The 22,055-nt window shown below is 39.8% G+C and overlaps 1 protein-coding gene across 2 annotated transcripts in view; it reads right to left on the bottom strand.

Moving 5' to 3' along the window:
* Positions 1-587: 587 nt before the first annotated feature.
* The window catches only part of LOC117419812 (rho GTPase-activating protein 8-like), a 43,740-nt gene continuing 22,272 nt past the window's right edge, over positions 588-22,055 (bottom strand). For both annotated transcript variants that reach the window (XM_034032998.3, XM_034032999.3), the window contains 4 exons: positions 21,030-21,107; positions 19,967-20,095; positions 17,950-18,053; positions 588-7,275 (listed from right to left, as the gene is read on the bottom strand). In XM_034032998.3, the coding sequence (XP_033888889.2) occupies positions 7,078-7,275; positions 17,950-18,053; positions 19,967-20,095; positions 21,030-21,107 (509 nt within the window). In that variant the 3' untranslated portion in view covers positions 588-7,077. The remainder of the gene's footprint in view (positions 7,276-17,949; positions 18,054-19,966; positions 20,096-21,029; positions 21,108-22,055) is intronic.

The following is a 22,055-nucleotide window of genomic DNA, read 5'->3' as shown; positions in this document are numbered from 1 at the left end:
GCTAATCACTAAGACCCCATTCACCTGGCTTTAAAGAATAGTTGACGTGACGATTTGAGAATTTTTCATGAGAAATGTCACCCAACCCAGTCCCTCTATCTACTGTAAGCTTCACTCAATTGATAAACTACCCCTCTTCAAATAAACACAAAAAAGACTTTGACGAGCAAGCCGCCCCAAACACTAGGGAAGCAGTGCGACTGGACGGGACATTCATTCTTCATTTGGCCCCAATAACTGGGTTTCTGCAACAGCGATTGTCGAGCCTGGTTCCACACCAAATGTTTTACACTTAAGACAGCTCTGCTTTCAGAAGACTTGTTTTTACTGTGCATCCTGCAAACACCACGCTGAACAGATTGTACTTGTGGTATCACCGCAGCTGTGAGATTCTAAATGGTTAGATGGTGTTTCTAGTTTACTATATGTCATGAACAAGGGGTCTGACAGGGCTAAAAGCTGACTAAATTACCCTTCCTCAGTACCACAACATGAACAGGTGGCCAGTTTACAACAGTCAATATTTGAAAGCGATCATTGAGCGCAGTAATTGCTGCAAGGCTCCGAGTTGGGGGCTATGATAATTTATTATTATTATTATTATTTATTTATTAGCAGACACCCTTATCCAGGGCGACTTACAATTGTTACAAGATATCACATTATACATTATTTCACATTATACAGATATCACATTATTTTTACATACAATTACCCATTTATACAGTTAGGTTTTTACTGGAGCAATCTAGGTAAAGTACCTTGCTCAAGGGTACAACAGCAGTGTCCCCCACTGGGGATTGAACCCACAACCCTCTGGTCAAGAGTCCAGAGCCCTAACCACTACTCCACACTGCTGCCTTATCTGGCTGTGATGCCTTTTCATCGTTGTTCCAAGATGGCAGCACCCTTTGACTCTTTGAGGTTAAAATTGTGGGAACACAGAGAAATACTTTTGTAAGAAAAAGCAAGAGGGGTAATTTATAATTTATATTCTCAACACAAAAAAATGTTTCACCAAAGCAGCAGCAAGCACTCGACGGTCCATGATGGATACATATGGAATTGCTGGTAATATTGCCAGATATTAAAAGTTGTAAGAATAGAACAATGTTATTATTTTGTGTGCAACAGCCCTATTTTTCCATTTATGCGGAATAATTAACCCATTAAGTGCCATTGTCCTAATGTGAGGACAGGCTACTTTGTAATTTTTTGGAGCATTTTAAACTGGCATCTACCCGTTATTTAAAATTTCTCTTTAACTTTATTGTTATGATAACTTACTCTAATTTTGCAAAAGTTAAGTCTAAATGTAACTGTTAATTCTGCAAATACAGTCCTACAGATACTTTTATGACCCCTAAATATAAAATAAGAAACTGAATCCTAAACATGATGCATTTCTTGGTGTTTTCCTCCCTACGGTGATGATAAAGCTCCATTTTCTATGTGTTGAGCTTCATAGTCAGCATGACATTTCACTGGTCTGATAATGGGCACGTCTAACTTGACTGTACTCAAAACAGGATGCAGCAGTTTGTAGTCAAAATGAAGGATTTGCATTTTTTTCTGTTAAGAAATACTGATTTAAAATGTATCAAATTACTATACATACATACAGCGTGTGTTCTGATTTTTTCAAATCATTTATTTGGTACTTATTGGTTTAATGAATGGAATAATTAACAGATTGACTAATTAATTAATCGACTGATTAAATAATTGAACAGAAAGAACAATAATAATAAAAAAAAAAAAATTCCACATTTATCATACACATTTTATTCTAATTATTTTAGTTTGGCTAACCAATGAATTGTATTTTGTTTTAATTAATACTTTTTTATGCATCTATTTGTATTCAAGAAAAATCTAGAAAAATTATTTTAAAAGGCATCTTTAAAAAAAAAAAACGGCAATATATTTGTTGGTGCACTGTTGTGTACAAAACTGCGTCTCATTTGAAATGCGAGTCTGCTTCATGAACGAGCAGGCCTGTTGTTGTATTGCATTCCACTCGAAATGTGAAATTAAGGGTACAAAAATGAGCCATCTGCACATGGGGTCAGGGGTGAAGACGCCTAATTTGGTTTGGGAATGAAAACATATCAGACTTGAGGATATGCTGGTTTAATTGGACGAGGTGAGAAGGGGGTGCGTTGATGCCAGATGGCAAGCTGCCATTTCTGCATGACTCTGAAGAAGTCACTTTGGAAGAAAGTGTCTAGACAATCGCAATAGATAGATAGACTTTGCTTAAGCCTCTATTACCCTGAAGAAATCACTGGTCAAAATCAGAAAGGATCCCTCCGGAACACCTGGCAAACCTACCTGTCCAACCCGCATTAGAGCCAGCAATTCGAGTCCCTGCATAGAGTGCTGTATACATGATATGCTTGCTTCATTTCAAGTGGTGCATTGAATGATAACATGTTTTAACCCAGGCTGCAGTCAATCTCCACCTCTGAATCTGGAGAACAAACGAAGGGTCAAAAGAAGACTTTTCTTAAACAAATCCTTCTTAACCTATTCATTACCAAAAACACTTTTCTTTAAAAAAACAAATCTAAACACAAGCTGTATTTGTGTAATTTGATACATTCTAAATCAATATTTCTTCACAGAAAAAAAATGTGAATCCTTTGTTTTGCCTATCTTCACACAAGCCACTGAACTTCCCATCTTCACACAAGCAAAACAGATGTTAGTGCGTCAAAGTGAAATCTCAAAAGTTTTCATTGATAAAATTGCATTTTATTTTAAAAAGCTTGTTTCCGTGAATCACACCTTCCTGATTGTTAAGGACTCTGGAGAGTCCTTAACAATGGTCTTTATTCATAGCAGCGGTACATACACTCATTGCAATCACTGTGGCCAGGACTAACGTGATCCCCTTTTACATTACAAAAGGAACAACATGGCAGGAGCACGTGTTCCTCAGCTTTCTGAAGACAAGCTTCCACAAATTCGAAACTAAAAACACAAAAGTTGTAATAAAAACAAATAAAAACCTGGATAACACTGATTTAGAGAAGTCTTTGGAGAAATACGAGCCTCAAGACCTGAAGTGCATTCTGAGAGAGTTCTGCACCGCTGTCTGGGAGCTGGATGCAGATAGAGCCGTCTTCCAGGGTTCAATAAAACACATGGACTGGGTACTTGGGGTTTTGTGGAAAACTATTGTCCTCTTGTGTTGATATAGTGCAGGTGTGGCCAACCCTGGTCCTGGAGAACCACGATCCTGCAGGCTATTCTGGGTATCTTTAAATCACCAATGGCTAAAGACCTGGAACATTGTTTTGTGGTGACCAATTAAGAAAACAATTGGTTCGATTAAGTAACGGAGAAGTTGGGTGGAACGAAAACCAGAAGACCCTGCAGCTCTCCAGGACCAGGGTCGGCTACTCCTGATAGTGTCCTCCAGTGGGCATAGGACTTAGCCTCTTTATAACCCTCAGGCCAATATAATCCTGTCACGACTCTGGGGGGTCTAGTCATAAAGGGTTAACGCCTGTCGAAATAAGAAAACAGGAGTACATGATCGGATTTCGTCCATAGCCGCCTGTTTAACAGCACTTGCTATTCATAAGATATAATTCAGATGTGTCGTTAAGCCCTAACGATTTTCATCTATGAAGGCATGTTTTTAACGAATTGAGAGAAAGGTTAACGATTACCTCATTAGCATAAAGTTTTCATCGGTCCTGAGCGTCAACCTGCTATTCATAAGAGAGAACGACAGCAAAATGCTGTTGATAACTAGGAGTTATTGAACGCTTTCTACAGTCAAGTCTAAACTAACGACAGCCTCGGCAGACTATTATTTTAAAGACATATTTTATTACTACATTTGCTCTGTTATACAGTTTGACATACCCGTGATGAACACTGCCTATTTAAAAAAAAAAAAAAAAATCTGTAGCTTTATATGAAGGAACATTTTTAATATAAATATATACTCATACAAGAACATATTCTCTGGCATAATCATTTTGAAACAGCGCCGTGAAGCAGAGAGCAAGTGAGAGACTGAGAATAGAGTTATTTTATTATTATTTCTTTGCCGTGATCCCCGGCTGACAGCGGTCCTTTTCTTTTTATTTCTTTTACCTGTGTTCACAATAAACAGTTTGGACGAACACTGCCTGTGTGAACCTTTTTATTTTCATGGAGCGTTACAATATACAGTATACCAGTGCTGCTGATGCAGTCAGTCAGAAATCTGGGTTTACCTGGTACTGCAAAAAACACTGATAGAGCCTCAATGCGAAGGCTCAATCACTGTTCGAAAGGGAGTCTTTTTTTTCGCGCACCACAAAACCATTTTGTCTACAGTGTGCAATACGGCGTGAAACTTTCACTGATTCATAAACATAAACCCGCCCCTGATTGATACCCTGCTTTAAGCAGGGTTTATTATTATTATTATTATTATTATTATTATTATTATTATTATTATTATTATTATTATTAATAATAATAATAATACGTTGGGAATTTGTAAGATTAACATTTAATTTTCAAAATGATTATTATTATTACTACGACTACTAGAATTACAGTATTATTCAAAGGTCCTCCTACAGTGCTTTTTGTTTATTTGTTATTATTTTTTTGGTCCTGCAGTTAAGAATGGAAATCTTATGTGTGAGCACCAGTGTTGCCAAACAAAACAAATACAAAAGTATTTATTAAAAAAAAAAAAAAAAATCCTAAATTATGACATGTCCTGAATTTTTGGCAGATGTGATAGGGGCATCGGAATCAGGTTTTGCAGCTGCAGACTCGGGTTTCGGTAGTACTGTCGGTGGATTCCATTTTTCGTTTTGCAACAGCTACCGACACCACCCAGGGAACATTAATAATACTGATGATGTCAAAAAGAGGCAGATTTTCGTTCTTGAACAACTGTACACCCATCGGTAGACTTAACCGATTTAAAACAAGCAAACAAAAAACCGTATTGCCTTAATTTTTATATCAAGAAAACATGAATAGGCCTGGTTTTGATTTGGCTTGTCCAACGCGAATGTAGAGGCCTAAAGTGTGTATCCTAGCAACACACTAATCTACCATACTAGCACTAAAAGAAGCGCACTCTCACACACTCAAGGCTTTAATGCAAACCGGCAACAGGAGACTTCAAACTGGGTTCTAATTTGATGCATCGATTGACCAATATGTAAATCGAAGCTCGGAAAATTTAAGGACAGATGATCAATAAATCGATGCATCGATTAATTGTTGCACCCCTAATAGCAACATGGACGACTTTCGTTAGTTTCAAACGAAATTTGTTTTATTACGGCAGTCAGCACGTACATTTATGAACAAGGCCCTATATACCCCTCGGGGACAATAGTTTCATCTCCAGTCCATATTTGTATAATATTGCACCCCCTGTCCACGACACAATTACTGTATATGCATCGCTGTGGAAAACTAGACCTTGTATACTTAGCGTAGTTATGTACAATTTGCTATTACAGTATGGGGAATACACTCCTCAAGTTTTACTGAATAGCGTTCGCCAGGAGAGAGAGAATTATAAACATTACATTTGTCGTGCATCCACATCATGCTCCCTCACTGCAACAATGCTGGTGCTCGGATTAGAATGAGTGGCGTATTGTGGGAACAAAAACAGGTATTGTTGCAGGAGGAAGCATGAGCTGGAGACACTGCAATCTATATGAGAGAAATTATCTTTCTCCTGGCGAACGCTCCAGAGTTAAAGTTGAGAAATGTATTCCCCGGGTGATTTATGAGCCATGATGTGTGATTAAAAATATAAAAAAATTAGGATTATGCAGAAAAATATGCTGCTGCGATACAGACATCCCGGGATCCAGGAATTATAAAGTGATGTGTTTTTATTCAGTTCTTAATAGATTTGTTTTCATAACCTTGGTTCACAAACATCCCCCAATTTAGTAATCAGTACAGTAATCCATCGCGTATCCACCCATCACATATCCACCCTCACCGTTTATCCGCCATGATCAATCTCTTCAGCAACGTTAGTTTATTATTGAACAGAGAACATTAGTTCAGAGATTGTAGATCCTATCTTTTTCCTAGTTTTGTACACTGTGTTGTATGTGCTCCGTGTGCTACCATTGCTGGTTGTGTCACGTGAGCTGTTCAATGTGTTGATGTGTAAATAAATCCTGTTCGCCTGCAGGGCGTATCAACTTCAACCTCTGTCTCGATCTCCTGTCTGTCACTCAGCAACCACATGGCAGATGGCTACTCTGTCACAAGCATTAATACCCTGCATCTTTTTAAACAATGGATTTAAGGGAGCTCCCTAATAAAAGCTGAATCTCAAAACAATAATTGTGTGAATATAGTAATTGTTACAGCTGTCTATAATGGTGTATAAAACAGGATTCATTTATCCGACTTTTTACATATCTGCCCTTACTCTGGTCCCACCGCAGTCGGATACGCGACGGATTACTGTAATACGAAAACATTTTTTTTCCAAAAACCATCTGCTTCCCAAGCACTCGTTTTTTGCAGAACATTAAGGATCAAGTGTTTGAAGTTTTGGGGGCCCTGTTCAGATCCCTCACAGTTAACATCTTCAAAGATCATTCAACACTCAATTTTACAAAACTAAAATCAAACCAGGTATATGTTTCAAGTTGCCTTACGCACTGGCAAGGGGTTTTGATTTTCAATGTTTCTTTTTTATAACTAACATGAACTTTTCACCTTTCAAAAATAGGAATTCATTAAAGAACAGAGGAAGTGCTTTGAAAATATGGCCCAAAGTACTTACACAGAGAGAAGAGGGTCTATCTGGTAGATCTAAACTGTGGGGGGCTGAATAACACTGTAATTTGAGTCACTCGCTGTGAAGAACATGATCTCTTACCAGTGTGTGGGATTCTCTTAATTGAATCTTAATCTAATTTTGATATTTAAACAGTGGTAGTAATTGAATAGACCCCATTAAAACAGTGCCCGTTGGTTCTGGAAAGACTTGTACCGCCTGGGCAGTGGATGGAGTGGTGGTGTCTTCACGCTGTGGAAGTGATCAGCCTGGTTCCTTATGGTCCCTCTGCATTAGGGCAGAACTTCACTGGGTGGCGTGCGGGAGCTGAAGACCTTGCTGTAATGTTCAATCAGCAGCTCTGTGAACATGTTTAGAGGCATGAGAGCCCCCAGCGACGCCGTGCCCCTGGGCGGCCAGATCAGGTTAAGCCCGAACACGCAGGCCAGGTTGGACGGGGTCATTTTGTTGTGGATGCTCTCTTGAGACACCTGCCATTGGAAAGAGAAGACAAAACATCCATCTGAAGGAAAGCAGAAGCAAAGGGCAAACACCACATCATTTATAATCCTCAGAACTTGTATCCACCAATCAGGAGGTTCGATTCAAGGGCACGACCACATGGTGTAGACATGGAACATGCATTTAGATAGAATGTCTGGCTTAAAGGAAAACACAACTGAAGGAAAGCCATGAGATAAATCAGTAAATCAGAGATATAAAATAACAATAAAGGCACTGTTTACCGGTTTCTAATGGCAATAAAACCCTGTATATCAGGCACTACCTTGGCAGCTGACATGGTCTGTAAGAATATTTTATTTTTTCCTCCAATACTGCATTTGATCTCATCAGATAAAAAAAAAAAAAACAGCGGTTCTCGTACTGTAAGTTGTGAGAACAAAAAACAGCTAAGCAGATACATAAATAAATAGCTTATGAACATTACTTACCAGTTTTTTTTTATTTTAAATAAATGTGTAGCACTTATTCATGCTTTTGTAAAATATATTAAATCTTAATAGTATGTTTGTTTTTTGCCTGGTTTAAAAAACACAATCTGGCCACTTTTTGGCCAATTACTTGCAAAATATGGTGGGGCGTTGCAAAAAAAAAACAAAAAAAACTGGTAACGCTGCCCTTGATTAACCTCCTCCAGCTAAATCAGAGACACGGGAAACACATGGACACACAGCCCCCACAGGCACCTCATTCCTCCACCACCAAATCATAGCTTACACACCTTGGTTCCCTGCATATTTACAATGTTACCCCCAGGCCACAAAGTGCCACACTAAGACAGTTGCAAGGGCAGACGTTCATCCCTGGGTCTCTGCACTGACCGATATACAAAACAGCTTTAAACCTGGGTTTATGGCCACAGTCCCAGGATGCATTTTCGCTGTCTTCTTCATCAGAATTATTACTAAAAGAATTGGTAGCCTTCTTAAAGTAGTACTGTAGTTTCTAACGTTCTCTTCATTGCATCACAAGGATGAATGACTGAAATCAGACAATTGTGCGGGAGGTGTGTAGTGGACTCTCGACTCTGCAAACATTTAAAATTTGCGCCTGCTATCAGAGCCTCAGTTATTCGGAGTGTACCATTAAAACTGGTATGTAGGGAACCGGACACCGATTATTTTGTTCCTGGTGCCTATTCAATGGAAAGACTAATTTGATTTCCACATGGAAAAGACCGGTCGGGCACCACATACGCATTTTTATAACAAATCGGTAAAGATTATTTAATTCTTAAGTGAAGGTTCTACCTATAGAAAAAAGTACCGCAACAGTGTTGCGGCTCAACTACACTACCGTACTAATTATTATTATTACTATTATCATTATCATCATCAAAAGGATGATTTTTAATTAAATGAAAGTATCAGAAACAAAGATGTTTCGTATAGTACCGATGAGTAGCGGACTAGTCTTAACGGGTTTGGATTAGTGAGTCTGCTGCAGAATCGCTCCCATGAAACCAGCAGTGTGGAGTAGTGGTTAGGGCTCTGGACTCTTGATCAGAGGGTCGTGGGTTCAATCCCAGGTGGGGGACAGTGCTGCTGTACCCTTGAGCAAGGTACTTTACCTAGATTGCTTCAGTAAAAATCCAACTGTATAAATGGGTAATTGTATGTAAAAATAATGTGTAAAAAATAATGTAATTGGATGTAAAAAATAATGTGATAACTTGTAACAATTGTAAGTCGCCCTGGATAAGGGCGTCTGCTAAGAAATAAATAATAATCATGAAGAGTCTGGCAAGCCCCACTCCTGCTCGAGAAGAGGCTCAGTTTATTGCAAACACGTTGTGCTCCCTGACTGACATACCCTCTACGTGACCTCTTGTGTAACCGCTCCGATTTGTTCTCTCGAGACATTGTAAAAAACTAAATAGCTTGGTTAAGGCTGATGCTTTCCCACAGTGAGCACGCACTGACACAAAGAAAGAGGAACACAGACAGCTTTCAGGATTGTGTTACCCTTCTGCGTTACCCCGTTCTTGTGCATTTGCCTGCAGCACATCTCAATATAAAATTAAAAACAAATCCGAACCCTACTTGCGAGGTTTTAAATAATGTACTGAGCTGTTTAAAAGGAGTACTGCCCCTTCAGGAATTGCGAGCAGGACTCAGATGTTGGTGAGCAGAGCTTACAGGTGATTCAGTTTGATGTCTTAACTTCAGCAATGCAGCTCAGGCTAGCATTGAGGAGAGACTGGCAGCTCAAGCAACCTGTGACATCATTATCTAGACCAGTGGTTCCCAAACTTTTTCAATGATTTTCACCTTAGTGTTTGGATTTTTCCCACGGACCATTTTTTCACAACAGCATTTTGAAACTAATTTGTATGTATAGGCATATATGTATAAGTACATGTAGAAAGTAAGGTATTTATATAACGTACCTAACTTAATGAGATTCCTGGGCTTGGTTCGTCGCTACCAGGTCAGGAAGGAATTGTCATTTTGCAGATTGAAAGTGGCCGATGGCAAAGTTCCTGTTTCTTTTGTTTAAAATTGTTTATTTTTTTTCACATTCTGAATAACTTTGTAGATAAATGGCGTCTCTATTTTGTAGGTTTAAGAGTTTTGTTTGACAAAACCTCCTGACAAATAATGCACTGGGGCTTGGGTTGTCCTCGGAGCCAGTAACTGTAAATACATGCCGGTCCCCCCAACCTTGTGTAGCAAATTAATCTATCAATTTCTAACGTAATTTATTGCACTCACTCGATGTACATATAAAAAACACACCAGAATACAAAGACGAGGAGAGTGAGAAGCAATTTGAAAAATTAAAAAATGATTGGAGAGTGTACAGGATGTGACATCCCACTTCTGGTGGGCTGTGGTGTGTAAATTTAATGGGATTGGTGGTACACAGTCGATAGGATTTATAGCATTTTGGTTAAATATGACAGCGTCAAGAACAGACTGTACACATTTCCTTTTGGCACATAGTCATGTTTGTGAGATATTAAACCTTTCTGAATAAACCCATATAATAACACGGAGCTGAAATCGATCATTCACACTACAGTACAGTTCACAAGTGAAGTTACAAATATAGCCTCTTTTTGTTTCACATTAACTTCTATTACTATATGCAGCTAACCTCTCCAAAAACTTATTGAAATAATGGTATATTCCTATACCCCATGGCAACACATACAGTGCCTTGCAAAAGTATTCAGACCCCTGACCAATTCTCTCATATTACTGAATTTCAAATGGTACATTGAAATTTTGTTTTATTTGATATTTTATTTTAAAACACTGAAACTCAAAATAAATTATTGTAAGGTTACAACGGTTTTATTTTGGGAAATATTTTTAAGAAAAATAAAAAACTGAAATATCTTGCTTGCATAAGTATTCAACCCACACACATCAATATTTGGTAGAGCCACCTTTCGCTGCAATAACAGCTTTAAGTCTTTTGGGGTAAGTATGTACCAGCTTTGCACACAGTGTCGGAGTGATTTTGGCTCATTCTTCTTGGCAGATTTGCTCCAGGTTGTTCAGGTTGGTTGGACGACGCTTGTGAACTGCAATTTTCAAATAGTGCCACAGATTCTCAATGGGATTGAGATCAGGACTTTGACTGGGCCACTGTAGGACATTCACCTTTTTGTTCTTGAGCCACTCCAATGTTGCTTTGGCCTTGTGCTTGGGATCATTGTCATGCTGAAAGGTGAATTTCCTCCCAAGCTTCAGTTTTTTAGCGGACTGAAGCAGGTTCTCTTGCAGTATTTCCCTGTATTTTGCTCCATCCATTCTTCCTTCAATTTTAACAAGATGCCCAGTCCCTGCTGATGAGAAGCATCCCCACAGCATGATGCTGCCACCACCATACTTCACTGTAGGGATGGTGTGTCTTGAGGCATGGGCAGTGTTAGGTTTGCGCCACACATAGCGCTTTGAGTTTTGGCCAAAAAGCTCTATCTTGGTCTCATCTGACCACAAAACCTTTTCCCACATCGTAGCTGGGTCACTCTCATGCTTTCTGGCAAACTCCAGACGTGCTTTCAGATGGTACTTTTTGAGTAAAGGCTTCTTTCTTGCCACTCTCCCATACAGGCCAGTGTTATGCAGAGCTCTTGATATGGTTGACTGGTGCACCATTACTCCACTCCCAGCCACTGAACTCTGTAGCTCCTTCAAAGTGATTGTTGGACTCTCTGTGGCTTCTCTCACAAGTCTCCTTCTTGTTTGAGCCCTGAGTTTTGAGGGACGGCCTTTTCTTGGCAGTGCCTGGGTGGTGTAATGCAGCTTCCACTTCCTGATTATTGATCCAACTGTGCTCACTGGGATATCCAAACACTTGGATATTATTTTGTACCCTTTCCCTAATCTATGCATTTGTATTACTTTATCTCTAACTTCTGTAGAATGCTCTTTGGTCTTCATTTTCCTTCAGATTCACAGCCTGACTAATGATCCTTCAACAGTGGGGTTTTTATCCAGAAAATGTGACAGCAACTTTTATGGTTCACAGGTGGAGGCCAATGGTAAGGTAATTGTGTCCTCGTTAGGGCAATTTCTTTCATCGGTGTAAACTGGGAGCTTCCACAGCACAGGGGTTGAATACTTATGCAAGCAAGATATTTCAGTTTTTTATTTTTCTTAAAAATATTTCCCAACATAAAACCAATGTCACCTTACAATAATTGATTTTGAGTTTCAGTGTTTTAAAATAAAATATCAAACAGAACGAAATTTCAAGGTACCATTTGTAATTCAGTAATATGAGAGAATTGGGCAGGGGTCTGAATACTTTTGCAAGGCACTCTATATTGTTGAAAATGAAAAGTACTAAAACTGATTTTAATGTTTTTTTTTGTTTGTTTGTTTTTTTTAATTTAGTTGTTCAATCTATAATTTTGACAAGACAGATGTGCCTTAATAATGTGTAAGTTATTTAGTTAGTATTTGTTTCACATTAGAAAGCTGTTTCAGTTAATGGCGGCTTTGAAGGCGATGCTTGGTATTGCACCAAAGGGAGGTGTACTATATATTAATTTATAAACACACCCATCATAAAAAAAAATTAAAAAAAGATAAAAGGGGGAAAATGCAGACTTCATACAAATTTTATAATTGTATATGATGTGGTTAAAGCGGTTTGTTGTGTTGCTTAGTAATATTCCTGGCACAACGAGTGATTGTGTAGAAATGGGTTTTTGTAAGAACTGTGTAACCTAATTTTGGGAGTTGTTTGGGACCACCCTGGAGTTTACTCACTCTGCGCCATGGACCACAGGTTGGGAACCACTGATCTAGCGGCTTTGGCACCCTTTACTGAGTACACCCAGCGTCCCTTAAGGGTATAAACAGGGACTGCTATCAGCACTGCCAGGTACCCGACTCTGACATTACAACTTGCCCTTAATGACTTGGTACATAATACATGGTACATAATACATGTAGGTAATTCTGACAGCTGAAAATGCCCCCTAGGCTGAAGAAATCCAGAGGGATTGATGAGTACTGGAAAATGCTCTAATAAAATTGAGGTGTAGCTTATCTCAGAGGAACAGCGATAATGTATTTTTCTTTTAGTGGTAAAAGAAGTGATGCATGTATTATTAAGGGTGTTTTATTCCCAGCTTTCCCTTGGAATTGAAGTCCATCCTTTATACTGCTGGCTTGCTGTAACCAGGCACATGAGGTTTGTATAATTTTTTCTGCTCAATCCCTCTTAAAAGTTTACCACGGTAAATCTGCACAGTAATTTTTAAGTTTTCCCATGCTTTTCCAATGGTGATACTATGCTTTATTATTATTTGTTTATTTAGCAGACGCCTTTATCCAAGGCAACTTACAGAGACTAGGGTGTGTGAACTATGCATCAGCTGCAGAGTCACTTACAACAATGTCTCACCCAAAAGACGGAGCACAAGGAGGTTCAGTGACTTGCTCAGGGTCACACAAAGAGTCAGTGGCTGAGCTGGGATTTGAACCAGGGACCTCCTGGTTACAAGCCCTTTTCTTTAACCACTGGACAACACCGCCTCCTGTTCACTTTGCTATGCTTTTACTGTATCATGAGAAACTTTTATAACGGGAGAAACTGTCTGTACAGCCCATTCTTGATTGTAATACAAATATGAGAAACAGATCAAATAATAAAAAAAATGTACCAGTACACATAATATTTTTGATAGGGGTAAAAATAAAGGATAGAACAGCAATTCAACATGTTCACGAGAAAGTAACTTGCAGCACTAACAGAAACTTGAGAACAAAAGCTGAAGTGAATGGAAAGTAAAACTCCCTGGCTGCTTTGAGATAATGGACATGGAAACACTGCCACCTAGTGCTCATGACTACATCGGATTAACCCTTTCCCTGTCAGGAATAGGAAATCACTTGAAATGTACTGCCATAATATAAAGGAAATGCTTGGTGCAGTTAAATAGATCTGCCAAATCCTGACTATACTGGACTATATGGCACCCAGTTGTACCAGTTCTTGCATTAGCTTGTACTTGCACTGAACTGCTCCATACCTTGCTGCATTCAACTACTGCTCCTAACTAGAACTACTTACTGTATCTTATATTTGATTTTACTGCTATAGGTATCCATATTCACGCTTTTTGTAATCGCTCTTATATGAAATCGTTCTCATCCATTTATCGTACTTGCTATGTGCTCTTAATGGACTTCACTCGTACAGCAAATATTTTTACCAAGTTAACTGCTCTTAGTCAAACTCACTCTTAAATGTAATTTTACTGTAGTCTTTATTTTGCTCTTATTTTCTACTGATTTTACTGTACTTTATAACTGCTGTTTTCTGTAATGTGATATTTTGTAACAATTAATATTTTGTAAGAAATAATAATAATAATAATAAATAAATAAATAAATAAATAAATAAATAAATAAATAAATAAATAAATAAATACACACACACACATATATTATATATATATATATATATATATATATATATATATATATATATATATATATATATATATATATATATATATATACACCCACACCCACACACACACACACACACAATGGTTTGCAAAAGTATTCACCCCCTACAAATAATGTATGCAGTTTTTCAAACAAACTTTTTTTATTCAAATCGGTAGTGGTTACTCTGAACACTGTTATATGAGAAGTAAATGTCAGCAAAACTTGCAAAGAAAATATACAAAATTAAATTTACTGGTTGCATAAGTATTCAGCCCCTTAAGTCAGTACTTGGTAGAAGCACCTTTTGAAGCAATTACTGCTATGAGTCTTTTTGGATAGGTTTCTACTAGCTTTGCACAGTAGGATGGCGAAATTTGTGCCCATTCTTCATGGGAAAATTGCTCCAGTTCTGATAAGTTTGTTGGGAATCGTCGATGGACTGCAATCTTCAAATCTCGCCATTAATTTTCGATTGGATTCAATTCAGGACTTTGATTGGGCCACTCAAGAACATGAATTCTGTTCTTGTTCAACCACTCCAGTGTGGCTTTGGCTTTGTGCTTAGGGTCATTGTCCTGCTGAAATGTGTATTTCCTCTCCAGTTTCAGTCTTGGCTGACTCAAACACGTTTTCCTCAAGGATTCACCCTACTTTGCACCATCTATTCTCCCCTCTATCCTGACAAGCTTCCCAGTCCCTGCTGAAGAGAAGCATCCCCATAACATGATGCTGCCACCACCATGCTTGACAGTTGGGATGGTGTTGACTGGGTGATGTGCAGTGTTGGGCTTGCACCAGACGTAACGCTTGGAATTTAGACCGAAAAGTTCAATTTTTGTCTTGTCTGACCACAAAACCTTTTTCCACATGTCTGCAGTATCATCTACATGCTTTTTTGCAAACTCCGTATGTGCTTTTGAGTAATGGCTTCTTTCTTGTCACCCGTCCATACAGGCCAGCTTTGTGTAGGGACTGGCTTATTGTTGATGTGTGAACACTGACTCCCATTTCAGACACAGAACTTTGCAGATCTCTCAAGGTCATTGTTGGCTTCAGAGTGACATCCCGAACCAGTTTCCTGCTTGCCCGGCTACTCAGTTTGAGAGGGCAGCCTGATCTGGCTAGTGTCTGAGTGGTATGATGCATCTTCTACTTCTTAACGATGGACTTCACTGTGCTGAGAGGGATAATCAGCGCCTTTTAAATTTTCTTGTACCCTTCTCCTGCTCTGTGCCTCTATCACTTTATCCCTGACTTGCTTCGAAAGCTCTTTGGTCTTCATGGTTGCTTTGTTGGATCACCATGTGAGTTGCAGCTTGAAAGTCTATATACCTGAGTTTCTTCTTGTCGAATACGACAAGGCCACAGACCAGAACATTTCATATTTAGTGCTTTTCAATGTTAATGTCGGGGGGCAGGGGAGTGCAAAGGGACATCAAAGTGACACATTTGATCTCGTTTAGCACCACTCTGATTTGGGGTGCTACGTGTATTAAACTTCCCGTCTACACCTAAACTTAGTTTTCTAGGTGGATTCTTAGGTAAATATAATAGGAATGGGAATAAGACTTGTATTGCATAGCAGTTTCTCCCATTTCAGATTTTACTACAAGTTTGATTAACCACAGTGCATAGGTAAAAAGCTCAGGAGTGTCTTACTTAACTCATAGTAAAACCAGGAATGGATCAAACTGCTATGCAATGGGTTATCAGTACAGGGTGTGTAAACTCAACCAGGGGAGCAGAATTCAGGTCACATGAATCCCTTTAAGGCAAAAGGCTATGTCTTTTGCTTTCTACTCTTCCCTTTTAAAAGTCTACCATGGCATTTTTCCACTGTAAGTTTGCAGTTCACCATGTATTTACCACCCTTTGGCCATGTTTTTTGATACTTTGCTGTAAAACTTTACACTGAACAGAAATGTCTGCAGGAAGTTCATAGGCCAGCTATCCATGGTTATCCAGGGATTGACCCTGAAAAAGAGGGTTGAAAAGAAGGCAGCATTGTGGAGTAGTGGTTAGGGCTCTGGACTCTTGACCGGAGGGTTGTTGGTTTAATCCTAGGTGGGGGACAGTGCTGCTGTACCCTTGAGCAAGGTACTTTACCTAGATTACTCCAGTAAAAACTTAACTGTATAAATGGGTAATGTAAGACAGCAGGGAGGGGGTTAAAGCCTCCCTGAAGAAAAAACATGTGTGGAATGCACATTGGTTTAATTTAATTGTATTCTTTATTGTTTAATTGATTTGTTAATTGTTTTATTATTAATTATCCCCTGCACCTGGTAGCTATTGTTAAATTAAAACCAGGTGCAGGGTATTTAAGAGAGGCAGCTAGTCTGCTCAAGGCTGCTGAGGAGAAGGAGGCAGAAAGGTGTGCTCTGCTTCCAAGCAGTCGTCAAGTGTACAAATCTTGTGTGTTTTGTGTTGTGGGGAAACGGCTTAGCCGTCCCACTTTATAGTCAGGGTGTTCCTGAGTTTTAGTTAGCGCTCCGAAGGAGCTAGGTGTTGTTTTTGTTTTAAGTGGGTGGGTTAAGTTTCCTGATCAATCCCATAATCCCACTTCTAACACCATATGTAATAAGATTGCACCTCACACAGGTTCGCTGCCTCTTTAAACCAGACCCAGGACACCAGAATTGAATTTTCACGCGGTTACGCGCTATTTTTAATAAGCACAAACAGAACACAAAAACAACACCTAGCCAGTTTTTCCCAGTGGGGTAGAAGATCAAATGAACCAATAAGTAACAATATCATATGTATTTATAGTTTTTTGAGGGGCAACAGAAGTAACACATGTATTGTAAATGAGATTTTTACATTTAGGCATTGAAGTATTAATATATACCGCAGTAAACCATTTTATACCACAAGTGTTGACATCTCTACCATCGAATAACATTTCATATTCTGTGGACCCAACCTCATTTTGGCATCTACCTTGCATTCAATCAAACCACTCTGTTCCAAATTACACTGTGCTGCAAAGCAGATGTACGGAGCTTGATCTATGGCAGGGGAGGCTAAAGTTGTCCCTCCTGGTCTTTGTTCCAACCCTGTTCTAATTTGTTTAATTGAACCAATTAAACCTACATCCAGACCCTGAAGTACTTAATCATATCATTTTACCTGTTAAACCTGGAGTGGACACACCTCATCCAAGGTAAGTAAGTGAAGTCAGTCTATCATACAATACCATGCTGTTAAACATGGGTTTAAACATACTTACTTGTTATATAAACAGAACGATCCATGAATGTTCATCGAGCCCTCATTCATGGAATAACTACAGTGCTCTATGAGGGGTCATGGCATCTCCTCTATACTGTAACTCACCATGTGCAGGGAGCGTGTCAGGTTCTATGAGGGGTCATGGCATCTCCTCTATACTGTAACTCACCATGTGCAGGGAGCATGTCAGGTTCTATGAGGGGTCATGGCATCTCCTCTATACTGTAACTCACCATGTGCAGGGAGCGTGTCAGGTTCTATGAGGGGTCATGGCGTCTCCTCTATACTGTAACTCACCATGTGCAGGGAGCGTGTCAGGTTCTATGAGGGGTCATGGCGTCTCCTCTATACTGTAACTCACCATGTGCAGGGAGCATGTCAGGTTCTATGAGGGGTCATGGCGTCTCCTCTATACTGTAACTCACCATGTGCAGGGAGCATGTCAGGTTCTATGAGGGGTCATGGCGTCTCCTCTATACTGTAACTCACCATGTGCAGAAAGCAGGTTAGGTACTTGAGCAGCACGTAGTTGTGTTCTGGCAGGCTCTCCACAGTCTCTTTACACTGGCTCACACGCAGACTGCTCTCCACACCTGCGAACCGCACAGCACAGCAATTACACAGCTATCTACACCGTACAGCACAGCTATATACACCACACAGCACAGTTATTACACAACTATACACACTACAGCAGGGCTTCTCAATCACACAGCACAGCTATACACACTACAGCAGGGCTTCTCAATCACACCACACAGCTATACACACTACAGCAGGGCTTCTCAATCACACAGCACAGCTATACACACTACAGCAGGGCTTCTCAATCACACCACACAGCACAGCTATACACACTACAGCAGGGCTTCTCAATCACACCACACAGCACAGCTATACACACTACAGCAGGGCTTCTCAATCACACCACACAGCTATACACACTACAGCAGGGCTTCTCAATCACACCACACAGCTATACACACTACAGCAGGGCTTCTCAATCACACAGCACAGCTATACACACTACAGCAGGGCTTCTCAATCAAACCACACAGCTATACACACTACAGCAGGGCTTCTCAATCACACCGCACAGCTATACACACTACAGCAGGGCTTCTCAATCACACCACACAGCTATACACACTACAGCAGGGCTTCTCAATCACACCACACAGCTATACACACTACAGCAGGGCTTCTCAATCACACCACACAGCACAGCTATACACACTACAGCAGGGCTCCTCAGTCTATTAAATGTCACCCTGCTCTCATTATCCCCACATTGAAATGTCTCGGTCAGAACACAATGGGAGTCAACTGGGACCATTGCTTTCTATGACACATGAGATCGGAGAAACTGTAAGCGAGTTATTTGATTGCAATGTTCCGAATATGAAGTTTCAGCGGGTGTGTGTTTACAGCTTTCTTATGTTTCAGTTATTACAATGGGTTGTACATGCACAGTGTACAGACTGTGTATTCATAAGAGAATTTACTAATTAACACTCTTGTGTGTACTCAGAAGTGCCGCAGCAAAACAGGCATACTTGTGTGTTTTTTTTTTCTCTTGAGCAAAACCTTTGATACATATATTACACACACATGGCAATCACGTTGCTCCCGACATGAAAATCCGAGGCTAAGCTCAATGTAATGCGAAGAACTAATGCATTTTAACTGAACTCCGAGCGGGCAGCGAGCTGACATGAGGTTTGTTTAAAAAGCTGCAGAACAGGGCAGCCTGTGAATTTTTTAACAAGTCAATGCATTATTAAACCCTCCCTCTGCTATTCCTGCAAGGTGCTGAGCATGAGGGCTGAGCTGTTCTGGGGTGGAGGGGGGGGGGATTTAGACCCCATGTCAGAACAACAGTGCTGGGGCCAGGCTAGCCATAGGCAAGACTTTCGGCTTGCTTTTGATCCTTAAAAGGAGAGGTTTGTTTGCTATCAGTTTGTGGGCACTGGGCCAGCTGTTCCCAATACTATACATGTATAAGTGACTGGTGGCTATCTTGAAATCATGTTGAGTGGTCTCTCACACATTACATGGCATTTTATTTTACAGCAGGTGTAACGCTGTGTGATGCACTGCTGTTACGGATTCTGTTCCCTGTCGCGGTGAGATGAGATGAGGTTCAAAGCTCTAAAACCAAACCAAGCCCAGCTCTTTTGCATTGTGGTTAAGATGTTCGTTTGTGGTGCACAGCATCGCCAGCTCACGCCCAGCCTCTGCCCTGTTACACAAGCTTAAAGACATATTTCTGAGAAGAAGAAAACAACTGTAACAATTCTAATACTAGAACAAAGTTGCATTTAAATAATTGTTCTGAGTAAGTTTATATCCTTGCATTGTTTTTATTCATCTGTGAAAATGTGTCTTTGCACCCATTTCAAAACAAAGCCCAAACTGAACAGTTCACGGTAGGTGCTTGGTAATAAAAACTAGTTTTATTTTCCCCCCAGGTTCAGTGTGATGTGTCTACAAGACGTTCACTCACTGGTGATGCTGTGGACCTGCTCGTAGAGGTCATAGGTCAGCAGGGGCTCCGGCAGCTCCCGGAGGAATGTTTTCAGGATCACTGCGGGAACGTGGATGTCATCGTAGTCATCATAGTTCACAGGCTTTCCTGCAAAGGAAAGAAAAGGTGGCACCCACGCTTTTCAAATCCATTCATTCTAGCTTATTTCTTAACACCAGCAATACTATCACTGGTCCCCCAGTCATTTGTTTTAAGATATTTGCTTGTATTTTACATTTCAGTTTGAAAAGCACAGGTATTTCAAAGTGGTTCAAACTCCCACCAGTGGTCTAGCTGCAATCAGATCAGCACATGTACCAGGATGCAGCAGTTTATCTATAGTGTTATATTAGAACATACAGATGAAGAAAGAGTAGTACTGGAAGGAGGTGCTAAGCAATTCCCAAATATGAAGCCAAAAGAAAGAAAGAACATTTGCATAGTGAATTACAGTAATGTAAAAAAAAAAACTTTTACTGCACAAAAAGAGGGACGAGTAATACAGTAAATGTTAATACTGAACTCCATGAATTTTTCAAGAAGTTCAACACAGGTAAAGTTTAGGAAAAATGATTTTAAAACCTGCAGGGAGCACAACTTTAACACAGCCCAGCCGTTGCATTGGGAATTTAGATGAAGTAATAATTTGAGTGAACCCGGCTGCTGAGCTCATTCAGTCCGATTCAGTTACCGCACGGTTCAGTTGTTCACATTCGAAGAGTTTTTTACTGGTTTATTTTCAAACCTGGAATGGAATGAGGATGCCTCTACAGCCCGGTATTCTCCTGACAAGCTCAAGCCAGGGAGTCAGGTTTAGAGAACAAGTGTAATAACTCAATATGGGAGCAGCAGAACCCAGAACCAAGCAGAATGATTGACGCCAGCACAAAATAAGAAGGGAAATGTAAAAAAAAAAACACCTAGAAACCTATAAAATGAGATTCAAAAGTATATATACATAAATATATAATCAATTTAAAACCTCTAAATGGCATCATTTTTCTAACCAAAATCATTGCCTGCTGCTGAAAAGCAGACTCACCTAAGTTATAGAGCTTCTGGATCTCCTTGATGGCTTGAACTGTGGCCGACCTTCGGAACAAGCCCTCGGTACGAAGCCCTAGGTAGGAATCATTCATTTCATTAATTCATTATATCCAGGGAACGGCAGGAGGGCTTGTTTGCATGACGGCTCTTTCACACACAGGCTGGTATTTATCAAGGTATTTGTACTGCAATGCATCAATGTAAACGTTACATAATTGGCACAAATAATGGAGGGGCAGAGCTGAAAGAAGAAAACATGCTTTTCAAGATTCCAGCCTGCCACTTCACCCAGCTTTTCAAGATTCCAGCCTGCCACTTCACCCATCTTTTCAAGATTCTAGCCTGCCACTTCACCCAGCTTTTCAAGACTCCAGCCTGCCACTTCACCTAGCTTTTTAAGATTCCAGCCTGCCACTTCACCCAGCTTTTCAAGATTCCAGCCTGCCACTTCACCTAGCTGTATTTGGCTAATTCATTCCTGATACTGAGCTAATGTGGCTTATATCAGGGTGGTAGCAACATACTGGTCATCTATGGCAAGCGAGGACAGGTGATGTTTTTGCTGTATATTCACGTCCCCATTGGAACCTTTTAGCAGCAACTCCACTTATAATGTCACTGAGAGTGTGGATCTCACACTCAGAATGTCAATGACAAAGCATTTGAAACATTAAAACCACAGCAGGTTCTATAAAAAAAAAACGATGAAGTGTGTTAAAATCAGTTTTTCATTGTTTTTTATTTAGATTTAATGTCTTATTATATGTTAAAATAGTGCCCGATGGCTACCTCTACTCAAGCTGAGTTTACTTTCTCTTGCCCTCTGCATGGCAGACTGACACAGCAAAGAGTGAGTGACAAATACACTTTGATTAGAGGTAACCCCGAACAACTATAAACATACATTAGAATGTAAACAGCTATCAACCACACAGCTGCCTATTATTTAGGCAATTCCCATGTCAAAAATTGGTGCAGATTTTTTTTATTCTTAGCCATCAAATAAGCAATTTAGCCAGTT

The sequence above is a fragment of the Acipenser ruthenus genome, chromosome 14 (assembly GCF_902713425.1).
Source record: "Acipenser ruthenus chromosome 14, fAciRut3.2 maternal haplotype, whole genome shotgun sequence".
Classification (NCBI taxonomy): domain Eukaryota; kingdom Metazoa; phylum Chordata; class Actinopteri; order Acipenseriformes; family Acipenseridae; genus Acipenser; species Acipenser ruthenus.
The sequence above is the reverse complement of the archived record's forward strand: the minus strand, read 5'-3'. Positions and strand labels throughout refer to the sequence as shown.